The sequence below is a fragment of the Hakea prostrata genome, chromosome 5 (assembly GCF_041222555.1).
Source record: "Hakea prostrata isolate BN-2017 chromosome 5, UWA_Hpros_2, whole genome shotgun sequence".
In the NCBI taxonomy this organism is placed as follows: Eukaryota; Viridiplantae; Streptophyta; class Magnoliopsida; order Proteales; family Proteaceae; genus Hakea; species Hakea prostrata.
The window spans coordinates 8,511,320-8,538,133 of NC_142604.1; the positions used below are offsets into that span (position 1 = coordinate 8,511,320).

The window sequence follows — 26,814 nt, forward strand, 5'->3', positions numbered from 1 at the left end:
AGGCAGAAGCAAACCTCATTGGTTAGGTCTTCTATAAAAATGGTTAAAATGATTGAAATACGCCTTACATTGTATTCTATTCAATTATCCTCAACTCCATCACTAGTACGGCATCCAGTTGTAGAAGAGGAAAAGTTTTCAACAAGGGAAAATAATCTCCCTTCAAGTTGGAGAAATAAGCAACTGTGATCTTCCCATCTTTCGAATTTCAGCTATTGAGTATTGAAAATGATGCATCGTCTTTTAAGAGCCATGCCGCATGATTCCATATGATAGCAAACAAAGACTCAAGTGCTTTACGATCTCCATTTTGAGGTGTTAGTGCTTTAAGGCCTCCATTTTGGGGTGCATGTGCAATTTGCTATCGAATTGAATTAAAAAAATAATAATAAAAGAAAAATGTGGGGACAAAATAGAAATATTGCCATACAACCCCTCATAGATAGAGACAGAGACAAGACGGATTTTATCCGAACCTGATTCAATTAGGGATACGGTGTGAGTGGACTTGGCTTGGCCCATTAAAATTCAGGATTACGAATAAAAATTTAATTATACTTAAAAAAAAATTTAGACCCCGAGTCACGGTCAAGACAGAATGGACTTAGCAAAGTGGGCCCTGCCTGGGCTGGGCTTGAGTTTGAAAATCCTGACCCAGCCCCCACGACACGTTTCGGATTTAGTTAAACGACGTTAGTCAGTTTCCTGACCTAAAAGAAAGAAAACCCTTCCATTTCGGTTTAGATTTTAGATTAATCCGAACTCAGAAATATCACAAGTTTAGTTAGAAGTATGAACTTTGAACAGCTATTTATGTGATTTTGGATCGAGTTACCACTCAAGAGATCGAAGAACAAGCACCAGTTTTAAGGAAGCTTAATGGAGGAAGACACGCAACCACCAGCAAAGGAAGAAATTGAACCAGCACCTGCACCTGCACCACCACCAGCCAAAGGTGGTTGGGGAGGTTGGGGAATTTCTCCATTCTCTGTTTTGTCAGATCTTCAGAAAGCTGCTGCTGTTGCAGCCGAGGAGATTTCTCGAAATGTATTTCGTTCTCAACTTTCTCAGTGTCACTCGATTTTTTTCTTCTTTCTATATGATAAAATTAGGGTTGACCGACGCTAATCTTAGTTTTTCGTTTTTGTTTCTTCAAATTAAATTTGAAAATACATTAACTTCTGGTCGATTACTTGGTTAAGGAGTCGTGAAGCTGTTGAAATGTTAGCTATTCGAGTTGAATTATTTTTTGATACTCCTGTTTTTTGTAGGTGGAAGTATATGTGATAATTCATGCGTCGACTAATTTTGTTTAATTTGTATTCCTAACTTTTCTTCTATTTGGATAATTTATCTCAAAAGTAGTTCGTGATCCTTCCGGCGGAGAATTTTGATGATTTAATGATGCTCTTTTTTTTTTTTTTTTTTTTTGGGGGGGGGGGGGGGGGGGGGGATTCTGAGTTATGGGTGGAGGGCTCATTGAGGTCATTTAATGCATAATGCCAAAGTAGTGTCACTCGGAACCATTGGGAGCCAATTTATGTGGCTTCATTTCATGCTGATTGTGTCTTCATTGCTCATGGTATCGTGGTTTCAGTGTTTCTGGTTGAGCACAGTGCAGACGTTTAAACACGAGATGTTAGCGACGGACACTTTGACAATATTATATGGCTATTCAATTGGCTTAGCTAGCAATTTCCAACAACGTGGATTATATGCACCCCATGTGAAATGGTAAAATATAGTTATGTGAATGAATAAATAGGGACTTGTCACCTCACCATGACGCCATGGTTCTTGTGGAAATGGAAAAAAGAACTTGAGTCCCTTGTATTTTGGGAGGGGTTGATGATTTGTCTACATCCCAAATTTTAAAAAATGTGTATTACATCATATATTTAAAGGTAAAACCTCTCAGTTGATCGTATGTTTTGGCCCCAAAAGTTGATCCCATTTCTTCATTGTGTCTGTAAGTGACTATCTTTTTAGATAATTTTGGAGAAAATTTAATCAATTGAATCCAATTAGAGAAATCTGGGAAAATACATGCATGGTAGATGACATTACACAATTGTGATGAAAATGCTTGTTGCCATATGTAGCAATATTTACATGAATTTGAATAGCTCCAGTATTCATCAGAAGTATGAGATGTCTTGATGGACAGTGTTAGGTTGGGATGGAAGACACAATACTTATGAGAAGGTATTAAACTCATAGTATAAGAAATGGCTCTATGGATACAAAATTTGGCTACTTCATTGTATGGTGTTTTATTTTGAAAGCAAAGGAATGCTATTTTTTCCCCCCAAGAGTTGTATGGAATCAGCTCATACGGATGCTGCTAAGGCTAGGTTTGGTATTTTGGGCTTGTTTTATCTTACTTTTTATTATTAAGATGCTTGTGTTCAGGATATTAATAGAAAATTATGAAGCTATGTTTTCTGTTTTGTTCTTTTGTTTACTTAATTAGGAGGTCTTGTCATCAATTCAGTTTGGACATAGTAGTGGATCGAAAATAAGCATCAGATAAATCAACGATCTTCTGAAGTTAATTATTAGTGAATGTTACATGTTTCTTTTTAGCTCTTCGTGGTGCATTGCATATGTTGTTGTCATGCATGGCTTAGGGTTTGCCTTGGGATTTGGGAACCAGAAAGTCAATGGAGGGCTAGGCAAGGGCCAAGTATGTATGACCTCACACCCTAAATTCTCTTCAAACCACTCCTAATCTGCAGCATCTGTTGTTCTTAATAATATCATGATTACAATCCTCAAATTCTATTCAAACATCCCCATATCTGCAACTATTGGTCTTAATGATGTAAAAAACTCGAATCTGGCATTTTGAAATTTGAGGAATGTGTATTCTGAACATTTGGACCAAAACATTTGATTGTTGTTAGAGTAATATGTTATATCTAGTTTTCCCTAATTTTGAAATTTTAATTTTTGACGGGATGATTTAACAACTTTCCCAACCTTAATGCAATCGAAACACTACTAACCTGGCACTTGCTTGGGCACCTAGACTGGAATTGGAGCTAGGGAATCCCTAAACCAATTAGATTTTCCTGTTGTGATATTTGCTCATGTGCTATTTGTTCTATATGAAATATGTAGCACTCCATCAGTTTGTTTGTTATGTCTTGGGAAAACCTGCACATTTATCAGAATATGTGCATCACCTTTCTCTCTTCTTATTGTATCCTACTTCATTTTCCTAGTATCACTTCCATTCACTCTTCAGACTTGGTCCTAGCAATGTTTCTTAGCCTGACATTTTCTTGTGTTTGAAACCAAAAAGGATAACATGTGTGGTGGTGGGAGGGGAGGGGGAAATCTTGCACATTATAGTGGTCATGGGAGATTGATTGGTATCATTTGCATGGGGTTCCCAAGGTGAAGGAGGGAAGGAGAAAACTAACCCATGTTGTGATGGTACACTGCCTTCCTGGGAATCATGTTGCCCTTAAATTCAGTCTTCTGGTCTATTGGGATGTTGTAAAAATTTAATTGTTGCTTATGTAATACTGTATGTTGTGAACCCAGGCTGCTGCAGTTGCTAAGAATTATATAGAACCTGGCTTGGAATCTCCAAAGGAGGGGGAGTCGGAGGAATTAGAAAGTGAACACGATCATGAAGATGACAAAGACATACTGCGGAAGTCGGCCCTAGACAAATTGGAGAAAGCTAGCGATGATTCTGTTCTTGGTCAGGTAAACTTCTGTAGTCTGTTTGCGTGTCTGACTGGCATCCTGATGCATGTTTTATAGTTTATTTATGGTAAAAGTTTTCCCCCCCCCTCATATGCTTATGCATGTATGTGCATGAGGCCTATTTTTTGCTTACAAACTCATTGCTTTTCATCTAAGTAGTCCTGCACACTAATGCAAGTTCTGTTTGTTAGGGTTTTTTGTTTGCCATATGCTAGTACTGTTTCTAGGGACTTGTCGTTTTATAAATTGGAGAGATTTATATTTGCATATACAAGCCCATCATACTTACTCCAAGTCTTTTGAGTTATGGTACTATTGAACTCCATTAATTCTTGTGGTGAATTCAATTCCAAGAGCTTTTTGTTTTTTGGAGTTTGAATCTTATCCTTTCTTTCTTGTGGTTTGCAGGGTCTTAAGGTTTTTGATAAATCTGTCGAAAATCTCGCTTCCGGAGCATGGCAAGCATTAGGCAGTGCTTGGAGAGGGGGCTCTGACTTTGTCCAGAAGTAAGGATGCTTTGATAATTTGTGTTATCACTCCTATCTTTTCTGATGTCCTATAAAGAGGGATAATATTCTCTGTGGGTAGTGTACCCTTCACTGGCACCCCTCCTCCCTTCTGTCTCTCTCCTCATCATTTGAAATTACCCTGGGTAGAACTTCCTGTTTTACTCCTAGGATTGATTGCCTTGATGAGTTTTTGCAGATTACAATTTCTTTTGAATTTTCTGCCCTATGGTCATCTGTTTCCCCCCATGTTCCACCCCTTTCCTGTTTGTGTTTAGGCTAGAAGAACCATTCAAATGCATTATATTTAAATCGAAAGGTTTTTCTAAGTCCATAACTTGTCAGTTTTGGTTGAAATTGCTCAATCAGAGGCTGAAACAACCTAGTCTGGCCAAAAGTACTGAAATGTTAAACAAATTTTTTTTTAAATGTTTCACTTGGATACATTGTCACAACCCCATTCTTAAGACTTGGTGAGGCCCACATTACAAGTACCCAACCGGGGCACGTGACAGTTCCTCTCAGTATCAACCTGTTAAAGAGTCACAATAAACAATCCTAAACTAAGCATATCAAAGGACCAAGATAGATAATCTGTTTGACAGTTTGACTTATATACATATGCATGCAGTCCACAATCCTATTTTACTTACATTTGAGTTTTCACCCAATACCTAATTAAATACGTACAACCTCAAAAGAAATATATATACATCTCACAATTTAGTTTAACAAAACGTTAGTTGCAAAAAAAAGTTCCTGTCCTCTTCTTTAACTTTGTGCTTGGGTAGCAACACCCTTGCTCTTATCATGTATTTGGGGACCTGTCAACATTTACAATGATAAGCTTTACGAGCCCAATAAGCAATATAGTCAACCATGTAAGCAAACAAGATAAATCATCATGCATCCATTACCACACCAAAGTACCATAACATAAAAATACTTTCTTTACTTCTTGATACACATTTCAGTTTTCTTGTCTTTTTCTTTATTAACCGCAGACCTAAGCTCTACTTGTGGAGAACCCTCAATCTAAACCACACAAGTGGCATCAGCCTCATTTTCAGTCTTAGAGGTTCTCACGAGGAGATTCCTTTTTAAATCTCTTGGCATCGGGCTAGGTGTTCTCCATAGGCAGCTATCATTGGTCTAGTCTATCGTTTCACTTTTCAATCTCTTTTCATGCCTTCCCATTTGGGTACACTAGGTACCATGACTTACGGAAGTCGTGCTCGTAAGCACTTTAACATTTTATTTATTTTTTATTCTTATTATTTTTTCCTCCTTTTTATGTTCAATTTCAAAGTTGCATTATAATACCTCTTCCATTTCGGTGGATCTCTTTCATTTCAATTATCACATAGCTTGGTTTTAATAGGGCTTGACCCAATTCATGATAATCCCATCATTTAAATAATCAAAGCTTGCAAATTCTAAATTTACCAAGTATTCACAATGAGCATTGTTTCTCATTTCTAGTTTAACAATTGAGAAATATTATCAACATTTTCATTCAAGTATTGCAGTCATCATTCAATAAACCATTCATAACTATGCTAGATTTAGCTCATAAAACAACACGTAATGCACTCCTATGAATTGCACAAGTGGAAGAAATAAGAACTCATAACCCACAAGTAGATATTACCCTCTTATGGATGGCACCATTCACTTCCAACAAATGTGTATTGGTCGATATCACTTACTTGTTCTTGTTCTTGTTCTGGACACATCTGTTGATCCAGTATCAGTTAGAGCCCACAATTTCTCCTATTAGATCAAAACATATATTTCATTTATAAAACTTATATTATTGCATTCATAAAAAACTTTAAGCCTATTGGTTTCACCTGGGTTTATAAACCTACTTCTACTAATTTCAGCTTTGTAACCTTCCTAAAAACTAATAATTATTCAAGTAGTATGCAGTAGTTCTTGAGAAAACTAGATAAATGATTGTCAAACAATTTCCCTGGGTCCTCTTCCCTTCAGATTTCTCATTGGGCAATAAAATGGTTGTCAAACAATTTCCTTGTGTCCTCTTCCCTTCAGACTTCTCAATGGGTAACAATTCCTCTTTTTTTTTTTCTTTTTTTCCTTCTCTTTTTCCTTTCCCTTAGATAACCTCTGGTAAGACTAAATTCACAACTACTTCTTGCTCTATTTTTCTTTTTCTTTCACATAAAAAATAACCACCCTCCAACAACCAAAATAATGCATTGGCTAGAAGAAATTAGGGAAAGGTTTTCCGCTAAAGCTTTGCTCTGTTAACAAGGTTGAACAAAGATATTATGCATAGAACCTTCACCAATAGAATGAATCTATTCTATAAGACACATACATGACAATTAAACTTCAGATTTTACATTAACATTCAGGTATGAGTACCATCTTGAGATGTATTACATTTACTTTGGGTCAAGGAGTTGCCTAGAACCATCAAGGACCAGCATGGGTTGCAGCCCACATTATGGAGAGGCAACCTAGGTATAACTTTGCCTCTCAGGCATTTTAACAAACACCTGGACTGCAACCTTGCATAACTTTCTAGGTGAAGTCTTTTCTTAACAAAGTAAAACATGCAACCACAATTAGAAGAAACCTCAAAGATAATCTACATGTTTTGAGTTTCAGAAACAAGAAACTTATCTCAGTTTAACAATCCAAAAGCCCTCAAGAAGTAGATCTCCAAGCTTTCTTATCTTCCTTGCCCAAAATCAGCTCAAGATTGAAAGTTAACAGCCACAATATATAATCATCTTTTAGATCCCCATGACAGCAATCAATCCCTCTCCTATTCCTCTTTTCCCTTCTCAATTGTTCCTGTTGTTTTCAATGAAATGAGTGTTTTTTTTAAAAAAATTCCTTATTTCTTGTAGCCTCCAATGCCTTGACTCGATCACACACACTAGGACCTAATTATAACATGGGTAAACCTTTATTAAAATAATGGTATCGGTCCGGCGCATTACATACATTCCTTGTTTGCAGCAAAATTATTTATTATGGACTAGTATTACATGCCTAGACTAGAAAATTTCTTTGTACTCTCTTGTGCTTACCCCATAAATTGATTCATTTAAGGCCTTTTCTGGGAGAATTCCACAGAAGTGTTTTATGTATTCCAGTCACTTGTTCTCAGGGCTATGTTGCTTTATGATGAACTTGTAACAATACAGTGCTGGTGGTCCTACTAATTAGATTACTCCTTGTGCTTGTGATGCATCTTTGCAGGCTTGAGCAGTCTGCTGTTACAGCAGCTCCATCTCTAATAGAGGTTTGTACTTATGCTGTGATATTTGTTCATTTTAGTATCAGAGTTGCTAATCTGCTCCAATTTTATTACTGCAGACTGGAAAAGCTTTTACATCAAGGGGAGTAGAAGTTCTTGAACGTGTGGGCAAGGACACCATGGATCTACTCATTACAGAGTCTGGTATTGAAGTTGATAAGAACCCCACAGAATCTGAGCAAACGGCTGATGATGGACAACTTTTTGAGGAGGTTACATTTGACCGATGCTTCTATATTTATGGAGGTCCAGAACACCTGGAGGTTAGTTCCTTTTTGTTTTTGAGGATGGACCTCCTTTAATGTTTCAATGCTTGTAACTATGACATTGAAATGGTAGTTAAAAATCTGATGGACATCAGGAACTGGAGGCCTTGTCAAGCCATTATGCATTATTGTTCAACCGGAGGAAGACAAAATTATCATCAGAACAAAAGTCTGTCTATGATGGAAAACTTAGACAAGTTCAGCAAATTTTAAATTTGAGTACTGAAATTGATGGAAGCAATGTGGACTCTGACAAAGGAAAAAAAATTGAGACAATTGAAGAGGGAACTGCTGATGAGATGAGAAATTTACGTGATTCAAGTGTCAGCAAGGCTGCTGACATGGCTGCAGGGTAAGACACTTTCTCCTTTATAATTGGGAGCAACATGTTTGTATCTTCTATTTTCAAGCTTGCTTGTACTGGATCATCATGATTTGGTTTTCCAACACTGTGATACCTATAAAGTTACTTGCTGCCATCCATCATCTGGTGCATATGCTTTAAGGTTTTTAGTTTTTCTTTCTTTTCATTGCTCATAGCAGTTTATACTATAACTGGTGCCGAGTAAATTTATCGATTTTAGTCTTTTTCAGATCAATATAACTCTAATGATGCAGTTGATTTCATGAGGTGGGAAGGGCTTTCTGTTTGATTAAAAGCTGTTAGTAACTAAGAAACTTGTTCTTTTTATGGAAAAGAAATCTAGCAGAGTAGCCTTTTTTATGGACCCAAAAAAATAAATAATGTAGCATGGTAAACCCAATGGTAACAGTCACAGGTATGATGTCAAGCTCGAAATAACCCCAGTTGGAGAATCCAGGTTTAGGTCTAGACAACCAAATCATGAGAATAGAGGATAGGACTCAAATTAGGGAGAAGTGCTGTAGAGCAACCCTGCTCAAACTGGGACCTAATGAAGGTCCAACATCAGTTTGTCCTCCAAATCTCAGTCAATTCTGACCAAGGGTTGTTGCGATAAGGAACTGAGTCGAAATTAGATAGCTTGGAAAACCCTGATGGTTTGTTTAGAAACTATGGTGGTGTCTCAAGATGATAAAATGAAGGGTGATGGTGAGGTAATTGAGATGTGAAATGGAGAGATGGAGATGGGATGGATGTTCTAATAACCTATCAGGGTTCAACAAAAGAAGAGAAAGGAAAATTGTATGTGGTTCAGTCCAGTGGCAGCAAAGAGGGTGGTTTATGTGTCTTCACAGCTTCAACAATAGCCTTCGATTCAAGCTTCTTCACAGGGGTTGTGGCAGCTTCAGGGATCAGCAATCAATTGAGGTTCAATGGCAGAGCATTGTTGATCATCAATTAGATTTCTAGATGTAGCGACAGTCTCAATCACAAAGGGGTTTGATTGCAAAGGGAAAGGGATAAGAGGATATAGAAGAAAAAAGTGGGTTTGTTTGTTTGTTTTTTTTTTTTTTTTTTTCTGGTGGTTGTTTGGGGGGGGGGGGCGCTATCTCAGCTGTGGAACATGGTTGAATTACTTCATAAGCAATGGCAGCGTTGCCTGCAAATTCTAGAAGTCTAATTTTCAATTGCAATGAAAGGGCCTATTGGCCAAGTTTACAAGAAATTGAAACTTTAAATTAAATTTTCAAGAATGGAAGATTAAGATTTGTAGAGAAGTTGTTGTCTGGTTACACTGATAAAGCCTCTTCCTTGTCATCTCAAGGCTGTTTTAAGTCATGCATAAACACCCCTCCCACCCCCCTTTCCCCTATAAATATAAAATGAAGAAGAAGAATATTAAGATGTCCTTGTGCATATTATGCATGCTCAGTGTTTGTACATTGTCTCTACATTTTCAGGTTTGCAAGTTCTCTAGTGGGCCTTGCTGCAAATGACATTGTTCAACGAACTACTGGCAGACTTGAAACCATTCATTCAGAGGGGATCCATGTATGAAGATATCTTGAGAAGCTGCATCTATTAAATTTTCTGTTAACTAGGATTTTTCTTTGTATGGTACTTGACTTCTTGATTCTCACAGAGACTCTCAGAGCTGTGCTGCTTTGCTGTGTCTCAACTTCTAATGCTTGGAAAATCTGTCATCTCCAATTCAAGCAAAACACAGAGTGAAGATGAGGATCCAGATACTGTAAAAATCAGCTGGCCTGACGATTCCCTTGCAAAGGCAAAGATCATTAGACTCCGTGCACTGTCAATGACTGGAGATATAGAAGCAGTTTGTGACAGTTTCACTACAGGTATACTTGAAAATCCTGTCTTTTGATATTTTATATTTTTCTTGGTGTGTGGTGATGTCACTGATACTATTATTTCATTTCTCACAAAGTTTTGTACTTCTTGATGTGAAAAATCATTTGCAACTTTGGTCAAATTACAATGATTTCTTACCTACATGCAAATGCATAGTTGGTGGGGTGGGTATTTTTATCAATGTCAATGGTTGTTCCACTCAAGCTAGAAACTCCTAAACCTGTCAGTTATATGTCTAGTTCATACATTTTTATTATTGATTGATTGATTGATTCTGTTCTTTGTTGAGCATTACAAATGTTGGTTCATTACGTAGGTGTCTCAGATGTTATTGAAGCCTATCTGGCAGCCATAAAGGGGGCCAGTGGAGATGCTCGTGAGGGTACTCAACAGATTACTGTCCAGGAAAAAGCCAATGCCATATCCAATCATCTTCGTGCTGACCAGACCATGGCCTTCAACAAAATTCAGGATGGTCTCCAGTATTTGGCATTTGTAATTCTCTCAACCTCAATGCCCACTGCTTGAATCTTGGGGATCTTCCTCCATGGTTAGATCTATAGAACGTTTTGTCAGTAATATTTGTAAATAGTGTCCCACTCTCCTTCATGTTGAGCCTTGGCCTCTCTCTGGGTTGCTACCCAGGAGGAAGCAGGTATAAGTCCAGGACTTATGCACCAAAAGAAGTGAACTAATTCTCGTGTCATCAACTAAAAACAATAGTGCGGTTCATGAACCTACTGCTATTTTTCTTGAATTGTGAAGGTGAAACTGAAAAGTGGTGAAAGGCACCAAATAGAGACATCGACAGCAGAGGTTCAGTTTGTGATGTGAATTCTCCGTTTGTTATTTTTTATTGACTGTTGAGCGGGGACTTTGTATTGAATTTGGATCAGATGAACTGCAATATTGGTGTAGTCGTAAGATTCAGGAAATGATGGCAACAAGTCTTAAAAATTGTCTGTTTCTTGTGTACGAACATATCCAATAATGGAAGTTATTGAAAATGCGATCAATTGACATGTTCACTTTCCTCTCTGGTGCTGGTTCACGTTGTGTTTTGCAATATTTTTTTCATTCTTTGTTTTTTAGTCTTTGGGCCAAGCGTTTAAGATGCAGGTAAGTGCAACCACAGCCCACCCCCCACTCTCAAACTATAACACCTCTCGGACTATCGGCGGCTCCATTAGAGTTTTAGTGTGCTGGAGGTTTGCTACGGGGGTGTGCTGGAGGAAGGCTTGCCTCCTTCCTGGAGCTCCATGGTCTTACCCAACCTTGTCGACCTTGCTTCTGATAGGAAGCGAAAGAACCTCCTTCAGCCACAGCCAAACTTTTGGATCCTCCGGTGGCCTGTACAACAACCCACTTGCACCCCAAGCAGCCCGGGCAAAAGAGCAGCCCAACATAATGTGGTTGAAATTTTCCATCTTCTGTCCACATTGAATGCAGCTCGTATCTACTTGAAAGTGACCTATCTTCTTTGACCGGTATTCAACCCCTTTTCCATACTTCTTCACTAAACCACCGACTCTCTCTCTCTCTCTCTCTGCAACCTATCTTCCTTCTCCAACATAGTTTGCTCAATACATCTAGCGATTCAAATCAGTTTCGGATCTGCCTCAACTCTCTCATCTCCAAAGCAATAGATGATTTGCCTTTGTCAGATCTAATACAATGAAATACTAAAGAAGAAATATAAAGAAATGCTGAAGAAGAAGCACAAGACCAAGCGTTCAGTTTGTATCCTATTCCATTCATTCTATTTCTAAATCCTATGCTTCTTCAACTCCGGAGTCCGGACTCGCCGATTAGTTTGAGAGATGTTATATATATATAGAGAGAGAGGGGGTAGGTCGTCTGCAGGTAGTGGACAGTTTCCAGCATAGGAAGAAGATGGATGAATGGAGAAATCCCTTCATGAGGGGTTAGGTATGGTATCAAAGGGCATTTAGGTAATTTTATAATCTATTTTTATAGCAAACTGAAATGTGGGTCATTTGTAATTTACATGTGGATGCCACTTAATTTATGAAACAATAATAGATGGTCTTGTTGAGAGGCTCCACTCTAGTGTCAACTTCACAAACAATGTGAAAGAGGTGGGGGTTGGTGTGAGTTTTGTGAGGGCCTACATGCAAGGTTTGGACCTATCCTTGAAAGAATTTTTTGGAGAATTAGTTGAAGCAAACTGATTCAGCCCATGATACCAAACAAAATTTGAAAGAATTTATATCAAAAGTGGGTCAGTTACCACCCAATAGGCAAATCAGTTGCTTAATGAGTGGGTTGTGTGATCAGATCAAGGCGGATGTTTTGGCTACACGTCCAACGACTCTTTCAGATGCAATTGGGCTAGCACTATAATATGAAGCCAAGAGCGCATCACGTGAACTGCCTGCAACCAACAAGTAACCACCAGATGAAGGGGCGACATTACATCCGAGAGATGACAGCTAATGAAATGCAAGAAAGGAGAGCCTAAGGGCTTTGTTACAATTGTAGTGAACAATTTGTCCCAAGCCATAGGTGCAAGGAACTCTTACAAAGTTGAACACGAAGAAGACAAAATAACCATGTTATGCAACTTTCAGAAATTGACCTTGAAGACAAGGTCAAACTCAAGAGGGAGAAACATGTTACCTGCATGAGTGGGAATAGGGTTGTTTAGTGGTTATACTTATATTGTTGTGGTTCTTTGATTCAGCTGTGGTTATTGATTTATGGTGGGTCAGTTACTATGGGTAGGAGTTCTATTTTGTTCTGGTTATTGTTATTTGAATTGTAGCGGGTTAGTTATTGTTAATTGAGTCAACATAGGTTATTGGTATTTGAATCGAAGTGGTAATCGTTGTAGAGTATATATAGTTGTTTGATCGGAATGAAGACCAACTCAAATACGTTGCTGTCTCTTGAAATCTAAATTTCTTATCTTTTTATTTAGACTTTTGAAATTCCCTGTATTATCTCCAGTCAATTCTAATTGGAGACCACCTTTGTAACGTACAAACACTGGAATGAATTCTATAAAATAGGCTGGACTCCCATCACTCAGAGAGCAGTCGATTATCATCTCGAAAGCAAGATTTTCCTCAAACATGCGGAGCCTGAAGAGCTCTCTTGACTCCCCCTCAGAGGAGTGATGTGAAAAAAGAGCAAGGTAAGAAGAAAAGGGGGCTGATTGAGGGAATAGCCAAGGTGAACCGAAGTGATAAAGAGGAGAATTCTTAGATGCTCAGATGATCAAGAACACAATCCAGATTGAGGAACACATGAGGAGTAAATTACTTGTTTACGATTGGAACTTCCTTAAATTGGATAAGAAAAGTCGAAAATCTTCACCTTTGAAGACTTTATGTTTTGGAAAAAGGAAGAACTCCTTAATCCCAAGCCAAAGGACCATAGTTGAAACAAGGTGGGGGAATCTTGAATGGACTCTAGCTAGTTAGCAACTCATAACTAAGTAAAACAACTAACAAGGTTGCTTTAACAACTAGATTCTGATGGGTGGATAAAGGCCTTGTTTTGCTTCCAATGTATATTTATCTGGGTCTTGTAAAAGAGCAGATCAGTTGTTGACTTGAGCCATCTAGTAGCAGAGAGCAGAGAGTAGGTGGGCAGAGGGAATTACAAGTCTTGTACAGTTTAATAGTACTTGCTTTATATAAAATGCTTTGAAATGATGCAAATCCTCAACTGCCCAACAAGAAAACTAAACCAAGAAGCGAAGTGGGGAGCCCTGAGTTTGAAAAAGAAGAGAATTTCTTAAAGCGAAGTTAAGGTGGATTAGAAACCAGTGAAATGGGATCCACCATCATTATAGTCACCACCTGTAATTGATGAATGTGGACTTAGTCGTGTTTTTTCTTTCTTCAATATTAGGAATTCAAAATTATACGACCGTTGGAAGAAGTGAATGGAACAGATGGGTTTGTTCTGTAGTTAGTTGTGTGATAGTGACTTGTGAATGGAAAAAGAGAAGGCCCAGCAGGTTTGGGTCATGGCTGGTGGAGGCGGTGGAACAGAAGTGAAATTTTGGGTCAGAGAAGTGTTTAGCAGGAGGCAGGAGCTCATCTATTTCAAACATTGCCAGGAGAGCAGAGCAGGAAAGAGAAAGATTGAGGTTGTAAAAGTCGCCAAGTGCAGGAGATTGGAATTTCATTATTTGAAAGCTTAACGATGGGTCTGGTACCTACTGCTGCTCTGCTCTGTCACCTGTGGGGTCATGGAAGGAACCCACGAAGCCATAGCTTTGAAAACTCTTCAGAGACGACACGCGTCTCTGAAATAGTCTATCAAGCCTGCGGCATGCTGCCTCTGCCGCCTGTTCTGTGCTCTGGGATTGTCGTCTCAGAATCCTCTTCTGCTCATATCCCAAAGCACACTTCTGCGTAATGACAAAGAAAACAAATCAAACAACCTTCACCGCCGTGTCTCTCTCTCTCTACCCATCGAATCCTGCTTTTTTTTTTTTTTTTTTTTTCATTTTTAGTACCTGAGCTGCTGAGCAGGCACAAGCTGAGAGAATCCATGGTGACTTGACAACCCTTCTATCTTTCTCTAACCTGTCTCCCCAAAACCCATTATGGTCCCTGTGTCTCTGTGGGGTCTGTGGAGCCAGTGGAGGAAGAAAGAAATCAAGAAACCCAGAATCTCCAAGATGTAATAAGTTAATAACCGAGAAATCCGGCAGAGACAAATTGAATTATTAAAATTTGGTAATGCACTCACGCCGGGTCCGCCGGCTGCATGACTGGGGTAGGCGGCGCCGCTCCTCTCGCCTCCACCACTCCGCGCCATCTCAGCAACCCACAAGGTCTGCCCCTACGAATCATTGCTTCTCTACACTCTGGTTTTGGCTCGACATCATCATTATGCCACTCTAGAGCTCTACTCTCTCCAACTACTCTCCCAACATGTCTCTCGATTGGTTCGTTTTCACCAGTTCTTCCGTGTCTCCAATCTCGGCAGCAATGAGCAATTTTGAACATTTGGAATCTTGACGGTTAAAATCATTGGATCTGGTCTTTATTGGTATTGGCATCTGTGTCAATGCCGTTTGTAAATCGAATCCCTAGAACCAACACAAACCACGCTTCCTCCGTTCCTCGTAACTCGTAAGGGTCTCATCCTCTTCTTTTTATCTTAAAAATTTCTTTTTCTGGGTGAAAACTCCATCATACCATGCTAGGGTTCATCTGCATAAACCCCATGGGATGCATTAATGGATGTAAATATTTCATCAAAGACTTCACATTTAAACTATTTTTAAATTTGAATTTCAATCAATAAATGGACCCATGATTCTATTTTCTTTGGGGTTTTTGTTGAGACCCACAACCCACCAAGAATGCCTCATAGTCTAATGAATTCTTCCCTCCTGACAATTTTGAATTTTGAGACATTAAGTATCATTAATGTGCATCTGTCCTTTTGAATTCACAGCTAAGAGGTTTTCTGGTTGCTAATTTTAGTAATCTAGATGGGGTAACTTATATGAACTTATGGCTAGACTATAGAGTCATTAATCCCACCCATGTTCTTAATTAATCTGTTGATTAGTCTAATCCAATTTTAAAACTTTAATATTAAAACCCTGCTTAGAGATTAAGCCAATCACAACCCAACCCACCCCTAGAAACAAAACACCTCGTTACTACCAAACATCTCTCTCTTCATTCTGATTCTCATTCTTATTCCCATTCTCATTCTCTCTCTCTCTCTCTCCACATGTAGTCTGTCTTCTTCTCACCCTTTCTTCTCTACTTAACATACACTTCTCCAGTTTTTCTTCTCCAACACGAAATCGTAAAACAGGGAAAGCGTGGTGGTGGGTTTTGGAAGACATGCCATCGGAAAGCAGCGAGCAGGGGCGAGAAGCAAAGCCACCGCACCTGGGAAACCCACCTCCGTCTGATCATGAAAACCTTCATTGCCCTCGTTGTGATTCTACCAACACCAAGTTCTGCTACTACAACAACTATAATCTCTCTCAACCACGACACTTCTGCAAGTCCTGCCGCCGGTACTGGACTCAGGGCGGCACTCTCCGTAACATCCCTGTTGGTGGAGGAACCCGCAAGAACTCCAAGCGCTCCCGCACAGCTTCAACTTCCTCCTCTTCCTCCTCCACTTCTTCTTCTTCCTCTCAAGAACCCATCTCGACTAACCCTGTTTCTGTCTCTCTCCATCGCTCTGCTGACCATCCTGACTTGTCTTTTCCTTTGTGCGGTGATCTCAATCTTGAACCCAACATTTCTGGAGCTGGGTCTTTCACATCTTTGCTTAACTCTCAGGGTTCTGGATTGATGGCACTGGGAGGGTTCAACTTGGGCTTAAATTCAGGATTTGATGACCTTGGTTGTGGCATCGGCAGGGGAGTTTGGCCTTTCACTGATGTTGGCGATTTTGGAACCATTGGCAGTGGCAGCGGTGTTGGTAGTAATGGTGGGAGTACATGGCAGCTTGGGAGCAGTGAAACAGCTTTCTCCGATGCAGATTGCTTTTCCTGGCCAGAACTTGCCATTTCTACGCCTGGACAAGCTCTGAAGTGATCCCTCTACTACTTTTATTTTCCTAGGTGAGGTTGGTTTAGGGCTTTTTCGATCTCAGTAGAAACAGTGTCAGATTAGTGTTCTTCCCTTTTTGGGTCTCTGGTGCTTGGGTATACGCCATAACAATTGAGAAATGAAAAAATTGTGTGTATGTAATAGGATTTGATATTCCTGTGTGTTTTTTCCTTCTCTTTCTTTCTGGGTTTAGGATTTACAATCAGATATCAACAGCTTTGATGGTTCTAACCATTCTCTCTCTAAGGATTCTCCAAATAGAAAACCTGTTTTTTTTCTGCTGGTTTCGTCAAGTCTTTGCCTTCCATTTTACTTGGTAATGGTAGTTACATCATTGAGATTTCTTCAATCTTATCTTTCTTCATTGATATATTGTATTGGGTTGAGATTAAATTAATTGTTGAATCGTTGAATTGGCATGAAATGAATGGTTATGGTCTTAATTCTAAATTAAACTGGTGGGTTGGGTCGGTGAAAGTAGGCATTTTGGAGTTCCAGTGCACACCATACCTGACAGGGAAGAATGGGACAGTGCACCATGACAAATAGTGGAAGCTGATTCACCATTCCACCCTAGAGATTCTTCAGAAAAGGTCTCAATCAAACCTAGCCTTTGGAATATGAGATGAGATTTTATACTCATACCACTTGTCAACTCAAACATTCAGTGATAGGAACTCTTTTCTCTTCTCTGCTTCTTCAACTGCACTGCTTTGGCTTTCTCCTCTTTATGTTGTATTTAGAAAATGCTGCAAAGGTACTTCATATTTTACAATTACAAGGGAAAAGCAGTTTGTAAATGTATGGAGAAGGTCTAAATGTAAAGTATGAACCTGGATTAGAATCATTAATTCGAACTGAAACACTTCATTTAAAATTTAAATTTGAATCATTAATAATCAGTAGAGTTTTTGTTTAATGATTGCTCACAGTTTTGGATTAATAAAGACCTTGTTGGTTGCCGTGATAAATCAATTAAGATGAGGAATTAACAATGAACAATTACGATGAAATGATCAACTGGAAGCCCAGAAACTTCTGGATGAAACAGAAAGTCTGTAAAAAACACAAGAGGATGAAGGAGGTATTTTGAAAAACAAGACAGTAAATCTGTACTTTTAGCTCTCTAGTTGATTTTGGCAAAAGAGCAATGCTTTGATTGAGGTTAGAGTTTGAATCTTTTGGGGGTTGAGGCCAAGGTTCGACATGTCAGCACGTGTCGCTATGTCGGACCTTGGCGACATGGCGACTCGGGCGACATGTTGCCAAAAGTCGGGCAACTTTTGGTTTCATCGAACCCCTGTTTCGAAGGGTATTTCAAGTCATTTTGACCTGAAATTTGACGTGTAGCCTAATTTGACGCCAATAAACACATTGGGAACATTATTTTTAGCCTGAAAAATCACTTAATCTAAAGTTTTTGATTGGCACATATTTGGCTATATGCGGGCAAAACTGGAAGTTTGGAAAATTCGTATAAACTAATGTAAACAATGCAAAGAGAACACAATGCGCAACTAGTGAATAGATGTACTAAAGTTTACAATTCATTATACAATTATGTTGAGTATGGTTCATGCTTCACATTTTGTTGTCGACAGACACGGGGGTGTGGGGGCAACGCCCCGGAGCCTTGTAGAGGTCCTACATCACTTTGGCAAAAATTGAACGAAAAATCGGTGAAAACCCGAATAAATCTTTATTAAATATGTGAATTGGGAGATATATCGCCGAAATGTCGACATTTCGGCGATATTTCGCCGACTTTTTGCAGAATTCGTGTCGCTAGGGGGAGTTGTGTTTCCCCCCCCCACCGACTCGACAATATATTGCCCTGTGTTGGTGATATATCGCCCTGTGTCGGCGATATATCGCCGACACAATGTACCACTTGAGGCCAAGTCCTACTATTTTAATTATATAAAAATTCTACTAAAGATATAGTCGAGGTACACGTAAGCTGGCATGGATGAACAAGGGTTTACATCCTCGGTAGCGCTCATTCTAGTGGCCATACAGCGGCCACTCTAAATGAGCACAGGGCACACAATAGAACCTCAACCGTTGATTATTTAAATGTTCAATCTCTCTTTAACGGTTCTTATATATTTGGTTGATCGAACAAACTATACTTGGTTCAACAAAAAAAAACTAGTTGGTTTTTCCAGATGGCCTGATGATTCACTTAAATAACGGTTTCGGGCTGGTTTCAATTTGATGCGGTTCGGGTTTGAGCTGACTAACAGTAGGCTTAACGGTTTAAAATTGGGTTTATTAACGGTTTGGACTAAATTAAAAGTGGACATTTAAATTTTGTTTTGTTTAACATGGTGAAAGCTTATCAACCCAAATCAAGCGACTCACACTAGGTTTTGGGTTGGAAAGGATTCAATAAACATTCTAATTGGTTGAACCAAATAACCCTTATTACATGGAAGAAGATACAAACAACCTTGTAGAGGAAATCTTCAAAGTTGTTTCTATGTTGCATCATTAGATTAATCGTTAGTTGGACAAATGCGCTAGATTTGGTTAGGACCCACATAGTGCGATTTCATGTCTCATCCAAGTTTCCAAGTTGAGCTCTTGAATTTTTTTTTTAATTATTTTCTCCACTTCATTATGGAGATCTCTTGAGAATCCAATACAGTCTCATGAATCTTTTGAAAATGAAAGGAGTGGAAGAGGAATTAGAGGGCGTAGGGAGGAGAGTTTGACCTTACAAGGAACAATGAGAAGACATAAGTATATATCATAGATGGGCTTTTGAATTTGAACACATAACACACAAACATGCCAAAAAATATAAGACCCACTGAGAAAACATCAATGGATTTTTGAAAATCCTTAGAAGCAAAACCTTGCTAAATGCTAACCACATCACAGGTCTCATCTCCAACGTCTTATCAGATACATTTGGTAATAAAACCTTAACGAGTTAAAATTAAATGAAATTTGAAAGTTGAAAATTGAAACCGTGTGAAACACTGAACCATAAGGGTTATTGTTCAAATTCAACGGTTCATTAAAAAATTTAATTTAACGGGAAGCTCTAATTCGGGCCTATTGGTTTGGGCTTAGCAGGCTGCACACGGGCTCGCCCGGCCCAGCAAAAAACCATTCAGGCTGAAGACCCTCAGCCCAACCATGGCCTATTAAGGTTCAGTGTGGACAATAACGGGCCGGTTCGGATTGAAAATTGACACCCCTATCTCCCCGACCTCTTCTTGGCCCAGCTCTAATTCTGGGCCTATCCATGGAGCCAAATCTTGACTCTACCTTGCTGGTTTGTTAGTGATGCAGGCTGGTTTCTTTTGATTCTGAGACCCCTTCCCTGCCACTTCTGGATCGAAGGCAAAGTTTTCAAACCTCCAGAGGCCATCTTTCTGTTGCTGAGCTCCCTTATTCTTTGAAACAGAAAAGGAAAATAAGAATATGAAATCTTAAGCCTTGGGTTGCCTTGGTTTTTTGTAAACGGCCTTTAGTGCTCAATTTTTGTTTCTTTGGGCCTTGTCAGCCCTTTTTGGGCTTTGCTCTTTATAGAAATATCAATCGTTGTAGAAAAAAATATAAAGAAAATAAGCACGTGGAAAATAGCGAGTCCTAGCATAGTGAAACCCCTAATTTTTCACTGACACAGAAAAAACGAAAATGTGGGGAGGAACGAAAGTTTGAATTTATAACTTCGTTAAACTTTTTACTTATAGACAGGAGTTTGATTATATTGTTCTTGAAAAAACATCCACAAAAAGTATAATTGTATAAATCTAATAAAATATTTTGAAGTGTCATTGTTGATTTGACATAATTTTGAGATATGTCTGTAGTGTATTCGGATCATCACCTCGTCAGAGTGCTCCCGACGGCTTTACCACTATAAATTCGGTGGGACCCACAGGTAAAAAATAAAAAAAACGGCCCCCCCCCCCCCCCGGCCGCCCCCCCCCCCCCCCCCCCCCCCGCCCCCCCCCCATGAAGAGGATTCTTTTAAGAAAGAATCCATCATCGGCAACCCTCGGGCGCGACACGGGACCTTCGATTTGACAGGGTGTGTTGGAGTAAGCGCCTGTGCGTCTCTCCCGACATGTAGCTGATTCTGACTCGTTTGTAGCTTGTACTTATGCGTCAATTATTTGGAGACTTTCATGAAATTCTCCCGAAAAATGTACTATTAACTATTAAGTATTAACTCCCAATATTACACGGATACCCCTAAATAACAACTTTTTATTTTTGCCCAAAAATAAAAAGATTAATGGATTTGTATAGGGAAGGTGGCTGACGGCTCCAATTATCCATTATTTTTCACAACGTATGTGCTTACGTCACTCTCATTGACTGCTTCCATTCTTACTCTCGCCGCTTCCTCTCTTTTATTGGCCAAAATATCCTTGGAGGGAAGGAAGGCTACGGAGGCGGCCGGCCGAGGTTTTCTGGTGGCCCAAGCAAGACAGAATATTTATAAATCAAAATTTAGTGGTTTAACAGTCAAATTGGAAGAAGGCTACGGAGGCATGTGGCTCAACCGGTCCAGAGGTTTTCTGGTTTGGCCTCAATTTGAAACACAATTTAGATATTTCACAGATAATATAACAACGGCGCAAAGTGTCAATGACATGTCCCGATCATCAACAAAGGTACTATATTCGAAAAGAAATTGTATTAACTCATGAGAGTAAAATCAAAATAATGTCAAATTTCCATATCTTAAAACCAAACACAATTTAGATATTTCACAGATGATATCACCTAAAGTGTCATGACACGTCACATCATGGCACGGAAATTTTGTGATATATACGCGAAAAGTTGCATTTTTCGCCGGAAATCGTGATATATCATAAAATTGATTTTTCGATAATAAATCATAAAATTCACTGTATTTAACAAAATTTCATTCATTTTTTCAACCCTATGTTCGTCGACAACAAAATGTGAAGCATGAATCATACTCAACATAATTGTATAATGAATTGTAGACTTTAATACTTATCTTCATCAGTTGTGTGTTTTTATTCTCTTTACATGTTTACATTAGTTTATATGAGTTTTTCAAATTTTCAGTTTTTTTCCCATATATAGCCTGATATGTGCTATTCAAAAAATTTAGAGCAAGTGATATTTTAGACAAAAATAATGCTCTTAGTGTGTTTATTGACCTTATATTAAGTTACACAATAAAATTCAAGCCAAAACAATCCTAAATACCTCTTTAAACTAGGGGTCGAATTTTTATTGATACCCCTGCTAAAAGTCGCCGACATGTTGGTGAAATGTCGCTGTGTTGGTGGTGTCACCAGTGACCAACACGGCGACACTGTTCAACATTTCGGACTTTGGATATAACCCACAAAAACATAAATGAGGATGGGATCTAGAATAATTTTTGTTTTGGTTCAACTCGGGAGTTATGAGGTAAAATTGAAACCGAACCAATTTTTCTTGGCTCAATTTTTATTCGGGAATCAGATTAACACTAGCAGAGGAAATACGAGGTTAATAAAGTCTTTTCAATTCCATACGCGTAGCAGCCTAGCAAGTAGCACGTAGCAAATGCGAAAGAAGGGAGAAATGATATGTGCCCACCTTTAGGGGTCAAAGTCAACCAAACTAATAATTGAAAGGAAAGGCAGCAGAGCAGATAAACAAACACTAATATAAATACCCCTGCTTTCTTCCATATTTACTTTCACAACACACAGACCAAGGCAGTCAGAGAGAAACATTAGTGACATAAATACCCTTTCTCTGATACCTCATTCTTAGTATCCAGTTTCCACAAGCGAGGCATGACGATATCTGCGGGTTATTTTAGCCATTCAGCATGTTTGTAAAGGGAGGTCCAAAAGGTCAAATAAGATGGCTATCCTGTAAATATCAGAAGAGGTAACGCCATTTTGGTAGTCAAGGCGGCCTGCTTCACTACAAAACCAACCCTTGAGACTTCGTCGCAACTTCTCTTGCTTTTGGAGTTCTGAAATTTTTGTGTTCTTCATTCCTCCGTTCCCCTGAGCGTCTCTCTGCAGAGAGAAGCTCAGGAGCCCTAATTTTTGTACCTTCCCGTCTTAATCTTTGATTCTTAAAACCCTAACTATTCGATTCTTTTGTTGATCATCGGTTCTCGATCGCCTAATTAGGTAGCCTTAGACAGCTCAATTCACCCCTTTCGTCTCCGATTTACTGAGTTTTTCTGCCGAAATGGCCATTCTTTAAATCCCTGCGTTCGTTTTGTTACATATCTCATCTTCACAAGCACTCTGTACCTAATCTTTCTTAGGTTACTCAAATTTGCGGTTATGGCGATTCGTATGACTGTCACCTACTCCGGCTACCTGGTCCAAAGCTTTTCTTCATCTGCCGGAGTTAGGGTTGGAAATTGTCGGATATTCCATGAGTGTGCTGGAAGATCACGGTTCTTATTCCCCAGTCAGAAGCTGGGAGTAGATTCTTCCTCTGCTGAGAGAAATTACAAGGCCGATTTCATTAGGCCTAAGGCAAGATGCTGGTCTCAGTCGTCGGCGTTGAAGTATTCCGGTGAAATACTCGACGGAAATTGTAATTCTCCGCTAGTTGAGGGTTTGATTACGGTGATGAAATCGGCAGCCGGCGTTTCGGGAGCTTCTAATGCTGGGATTTTGGGGATTTCTTCTTCGTCAATGCTTAGATTTAAACCGTCTTCGTTCCTCTCCTTTATTCAGGGGTCCAAATGGCTCCCCTGTAATGAACACTTCCAGGTTCCTTCTAGCAACGATGTGGATAAAGGTGGAACGCATCGTTGTGAATCTTGTGATGGTGTAGATACTATGGACTCTGAAAAATCTGCGAGTGGTGTTGGAGACATGAGCGGAGGTAGTACCTGGGTTTCTCGGTTGGTGAATTCTTGTTCTGATGATGCAAAAGCTGTCTTTACAGCGTTGACTGTTTCGTTTCTGTTCCGTTCTTCTATGGCTGAACCAAGATCGATTCCATCTCGTTCAATGTATCCAACTCTCGATGTTGGGGACCGAATATTAGCCGAGAAGGTAATAGCACTTCACTTCCTTTGTAAAATATAATGAGTAGTGAGATTAGTGTAAGTTACTCAGTTCTCCTTGTTATCGATGTTTCAGGTTTCGTATCTTTTCAGAAAGCCAGATATTTCAGACATTGTGATTTTCAAAGTTCCATCCATCCTCGAGGTACGTTTTGAACTAACATTATGATTTAGTAAGGGAACCGTGGATTGGTCTTTTCATTGATATGTTCGAGCTGGGTTCTCTAAATCACTTATTTGTTTATTGCTTTTCTCCAGAAATTTGGTTTTAGTTCAGGGGATGTTTTTATCAAAAGAGTTGTAGCCACGGCTGGAGACTGTGTTGAGGTGAACTTTCTGCCCGCCGTCCCAACACCCTGCCCCCACCCCACCCATGCTGGTGATTTGTTGATTTCCTTTTGCTGATTGCATAGCCATAATGTTTACATTGCATTGCTCTTTAACAGGTCCGTGATGGAAAATTGGTGGTCAATAACATCGTTCAAGAGGAAGATTTCATATTAGAACCACTCGCTTATGAAATGGAACCAGAGGTACTGTTTCTTTATAAAAGTTCCTTCTTGATTAAACTTAAAGGTTTCATTGAAATGTAATGGATGTTGAAGGGTGCTAATAATCCTCTGTTTCGTGCAGGTCGTTCCTGAAGGTTATGTGTTTGTTTTGGGTGACAATCGTAACAACAGCTTTGACTCCCATAATTGGTAAGTACCTTTTCCCTTTTTGGTGGATCTCTTCTTGGGTATTTTGAATTCCCCAACTTTTTGCTCTAGAAGAATAACATCCAAATACCTTTATGGATCACATAATGTCTAGTTATTGAATGGAGAATGAATTCTCAGTTGTTGGTTGGTCTGCAATTCTGACTACTGCGTGTTGCTATTTACTTTCAGGGGACCTCTTCCTATCGAAAACATTGTGGGCAGATCAGTACTTCGATATTGGCCTCCTCCAAAAATATCCAACACGATATATGAACCACTTGCAGGGCAAAATGTTGTGGCAGTTTCTTGAGTCATCCCATCTCGTGTTCAGTAATGGTAGATGGATTGCTGCCCTGTAAATGCAAAAGAAGGTTGTCTTCAATCGCTTCTTTCAAGAATGATTCAGTCATTCTTTTGGACATCTGTACATATTTGATGTTCGATAACTTGTGCCTCATGGTTTGAATTACGGTTTGATGGGATACAAGTTATCTCCATTTGAGACAAAAACATGTTTTCAAATTGCCCAGCGAAGGCCCATAATGAATTCCTTCTTGTGAATTCTTTTGTGTGATGATGTATTCTCTTGTTTCAATACTCCAATTCAGCCAAAAATGAAAATGTTGAATATATTTCCTTATTTGGAAGGATTTTTTGGTAGAAATCGTCTTGGAAGTTGATTGAATGAATGTACAGAATATTCAGTAAGTCATCACTGACTACTGTAGTTGGTTTCTCATCCAAATCTGCGGCAGTCTTACCATAAAAAAGATTATACTCTGCCTAAGGAAGTCTACACAGGTTATAGTTTTTTTGTATGTAATTTAAATTTACTTGCTTTTGCTGAAGGAATTTCGAATTCTTAAATTGCATTAGGGTTTCCCAACTGAGCCAATCCAGAAATAAAATTTTATTTTTAAGATAGAAATTCAACTGTATTATTACTTGATCTTCTAGCTCTTGGCACTCATGTTAAGTTAAAGAGTTTTTTAAATGTCGAGTTTTTTAAATGTCACCTGCTATAATGAGGGTGAAACTCTAGATATCTTAACTATAGTAGTCTGAATTACATGGCATCCATTTGCTAGATTGAAAGTTCCACATTGCTAGGGTTCATCCTAGATTTTGTTCCAAGAGCGAAACGCGGCGGTGCGGGCGGGCCTGCGGGACGGTTGGCCTATTTCGTCCTGGCTGAGTTATGCTCTCCAGTTGCCTAGGCTGTTTCGCGGGTTGCTTTTTCTTTCAGTTAATGGAAATTTCTTACCAAAAAAAAAAAATCCTAGATAAAGTTAAGTGACATGACAAATGACCATATTGCCCTCAGTGAAATAAGACATAAGTACTCTCATTTAATACTTCTCATACCCAACTCCTAGGTGAAGAGATTCTTCACCCATCTTACCTACTCCTCACCGGTGCCCACCACCACCACAGGAAACCACCCCACTCCTTGTCGGCCACAGCCGCCCCTACCTTCCCTGCCCGGAGCCACGCCCTACGAGTAATCTTCCTCCCTGTAAAGTCTGAAGAGAATAAAGTGGAAAAACTACAAGCAAAATCCTCCCACGGATTTCGACAGTGATGAGTTCTAAATCAAAATTTGTCATTCTGGGTCTTTCTATTTTCTGATTTTGGTTCATGGGTTTTTCTGCAAATGAATTTTTAGGATTTGAGAGGGAGATACGGTGGTAGTTGTGTTTGGAGTGATCGGGAGTTGTTGGATTTGTGCAAAAATTTGACGGGAACGGATATCCAGTGCTGGTTTTAGACTCGTTAGTTTCTGGTGAAATGCTTTGGATGGAATCGGTTACTTCTCATTCTGGAAATTATTCGATGAAGTCTTCTTATCAATTTTATGGGCATGTTCTATTCGAAATCCGTATGTTTTTTCCTCTCATGTAGACTAGATCTATTGAAAATCTTGTCTAGTTTACTCATAGGAAGGTGGGGGCAGGGATCACCAGCAGGGGAGGGGGTGGGCTGGTTCTGGCTCAGTGGTGGACGGCTTCGACGAGTTGTAGGTAGAAGATTGGTGAATCCCTTCACCCACCTAAAGGTTGATTATCAAAACTCAAAAGGTATTAAATGGGTATAGTTATGTTATTTTACTTATTGAGGGCAATATGGTCATTTGTCACATAGAAGTTACCGAATCTTTAATGAAAACCTAATAGTGTGTAATTTGTAATTTAGCTAGTGAGTGCCATGTAATTTATGTTGAGTTACATGTGAAAAATTCTTCAATTAATTATGAATCAATTTTTTTTAGCTATAAAATCTCATATCTCGATTGTTCACTTCCACTTGATCAACGATATTTATCAGATTAACAATGAAAAACTTTGAACTATTAATTGCAAGTGGAAAGATGTAGTGCTCCTTGATGTCGGATCTATCGTGGTTACAGATCGCGGATCACACCAAATGATTCAGTTCTAGCTCAAACTGATCAAATTTACGTTCACCTGCGAATTCATTGAGAGAGCTTATT

General features: G+C 39.1%; 3 protein-coding genes across 3 annotated transcripts; all 3 read left to right on the top strand.

Moving 5' to 3' along the window:
• The first annotated feature begins 698 nt into the window (after nt 1-698).
• On the top strand, nt 699-11,051 carry LOC149014880 (uncharacterized). Its single transcript, XM_089157463.1, has 9 exons — nt 699-1,047; nt 3,553-3,720; nt 4,129-4,226; nt 7,464-7,506; nt 7,581-7,784; nt 7,883-8,139; nt 9,612-9,702; nt 9,794-10,010; nt 10,340-11,051. Exons 1-9 carry the CDS (start codon nt 880-882, stop codon nt 10,549-10,551), a joined length of 1,458 nt encoding a protein of 485 aa, XP_089013589.1. The 5' UTR covers nt 699-879; the 3' UTR covers nt 10,552-11,051.
• Nucleotides 11,052-15,418: 4,367 nt separating this feature from the next.
• LOC149014881 (dof zinc finger protein DOF3.4-like) lies at nt 15,419-17,709 on the top strand. The gene has a single exon (XM_089157464.1). It carries the CDS (start codon nt 15,867-15,869, stop codon nt 16,572-16,574), a length of 708 nt encoding a protein of 235 aa, XP_089013590.1. The 5' UTR covers nt 15,419-15,866; the 3' UTR covers nt 16,575-17,709.
• A 4,818-nt stretch (nt 17,710-22,527) lies between these two features.
• Nucleotides 22,528-25,293, top strand: LOC149014882 (thylakoidal processing peptidase 1, chloroplastic-like). The gene is made up of 6 exons (XM_089156995.1): nt 22,528-23,611; nt 23,699-23,767; nt 23,881-23,949; nt 24,069-24,155; nt 24,256-24,323; nt 24,513-25,293. Exons 1-6 carry the CDS (start codon nt 22,886-22,888, stop codon nt 24,631-24,633), a joined length of 1,140 nt encoding a protein of 379 aa, XP_089013121.1. The 5' UTR covers nt 22,528-22,885; the 3' UTR covers nt 24,634-25,293.
• The last annotated feature ends 1,521 nt before the right edge of the window (nt 25,294-26,814 follow it).

Coding starts and splice junctions, on each gene's coding strand:
- LOC149014881 (XM_089157464.1), top strand. CDS start 15,867: ATGCCATCGGAAAGCAGCGAGCAGGGGCGAGAAGCAAAGCCACCGCAC.
- LOC149014882 (XM_089156995.1), top strand. CDS start 22,886: ATGGCGATTCGTATGACTGTCACCTACTCCGGCTACCTGGTCCAAAGC. Junction 23,612..23,698: donor ACCGAATATTAGCCGAGAAG/GTAATAGCACTT, acceptor TCGATGTTTCAG/GTTTCGTATCTTTTCAGAAA. Junction 23,768..23,880: donor AAGTTCCATCCATCCTCGAG/GTACGTTTTGAA, acceptor GCTTTTCTCCAG/AAATTTGGTTTTAGTTCAGG.
- LOC149014880 (XM_089157463.1), top strand. CDS start 880: ATGGAGGAAGACACGCAACCACCAGCAAAGGAAGAAATTGAACCAGCA. Junction 7,507..7,580: donor CAGCTCCATCTCTAATAGAG/GTTTGTACTTAT, acceptor TTATTACTGCAG/ACTGGAAAAGCTTTTACATC. Junction 9,703..9,793: donor TTCATTCAGAGGGGATCCAT/GTATGAAGATAT, acceptor TGATTCTCACAG/AGACTCTCAGAGCTGTGCTG.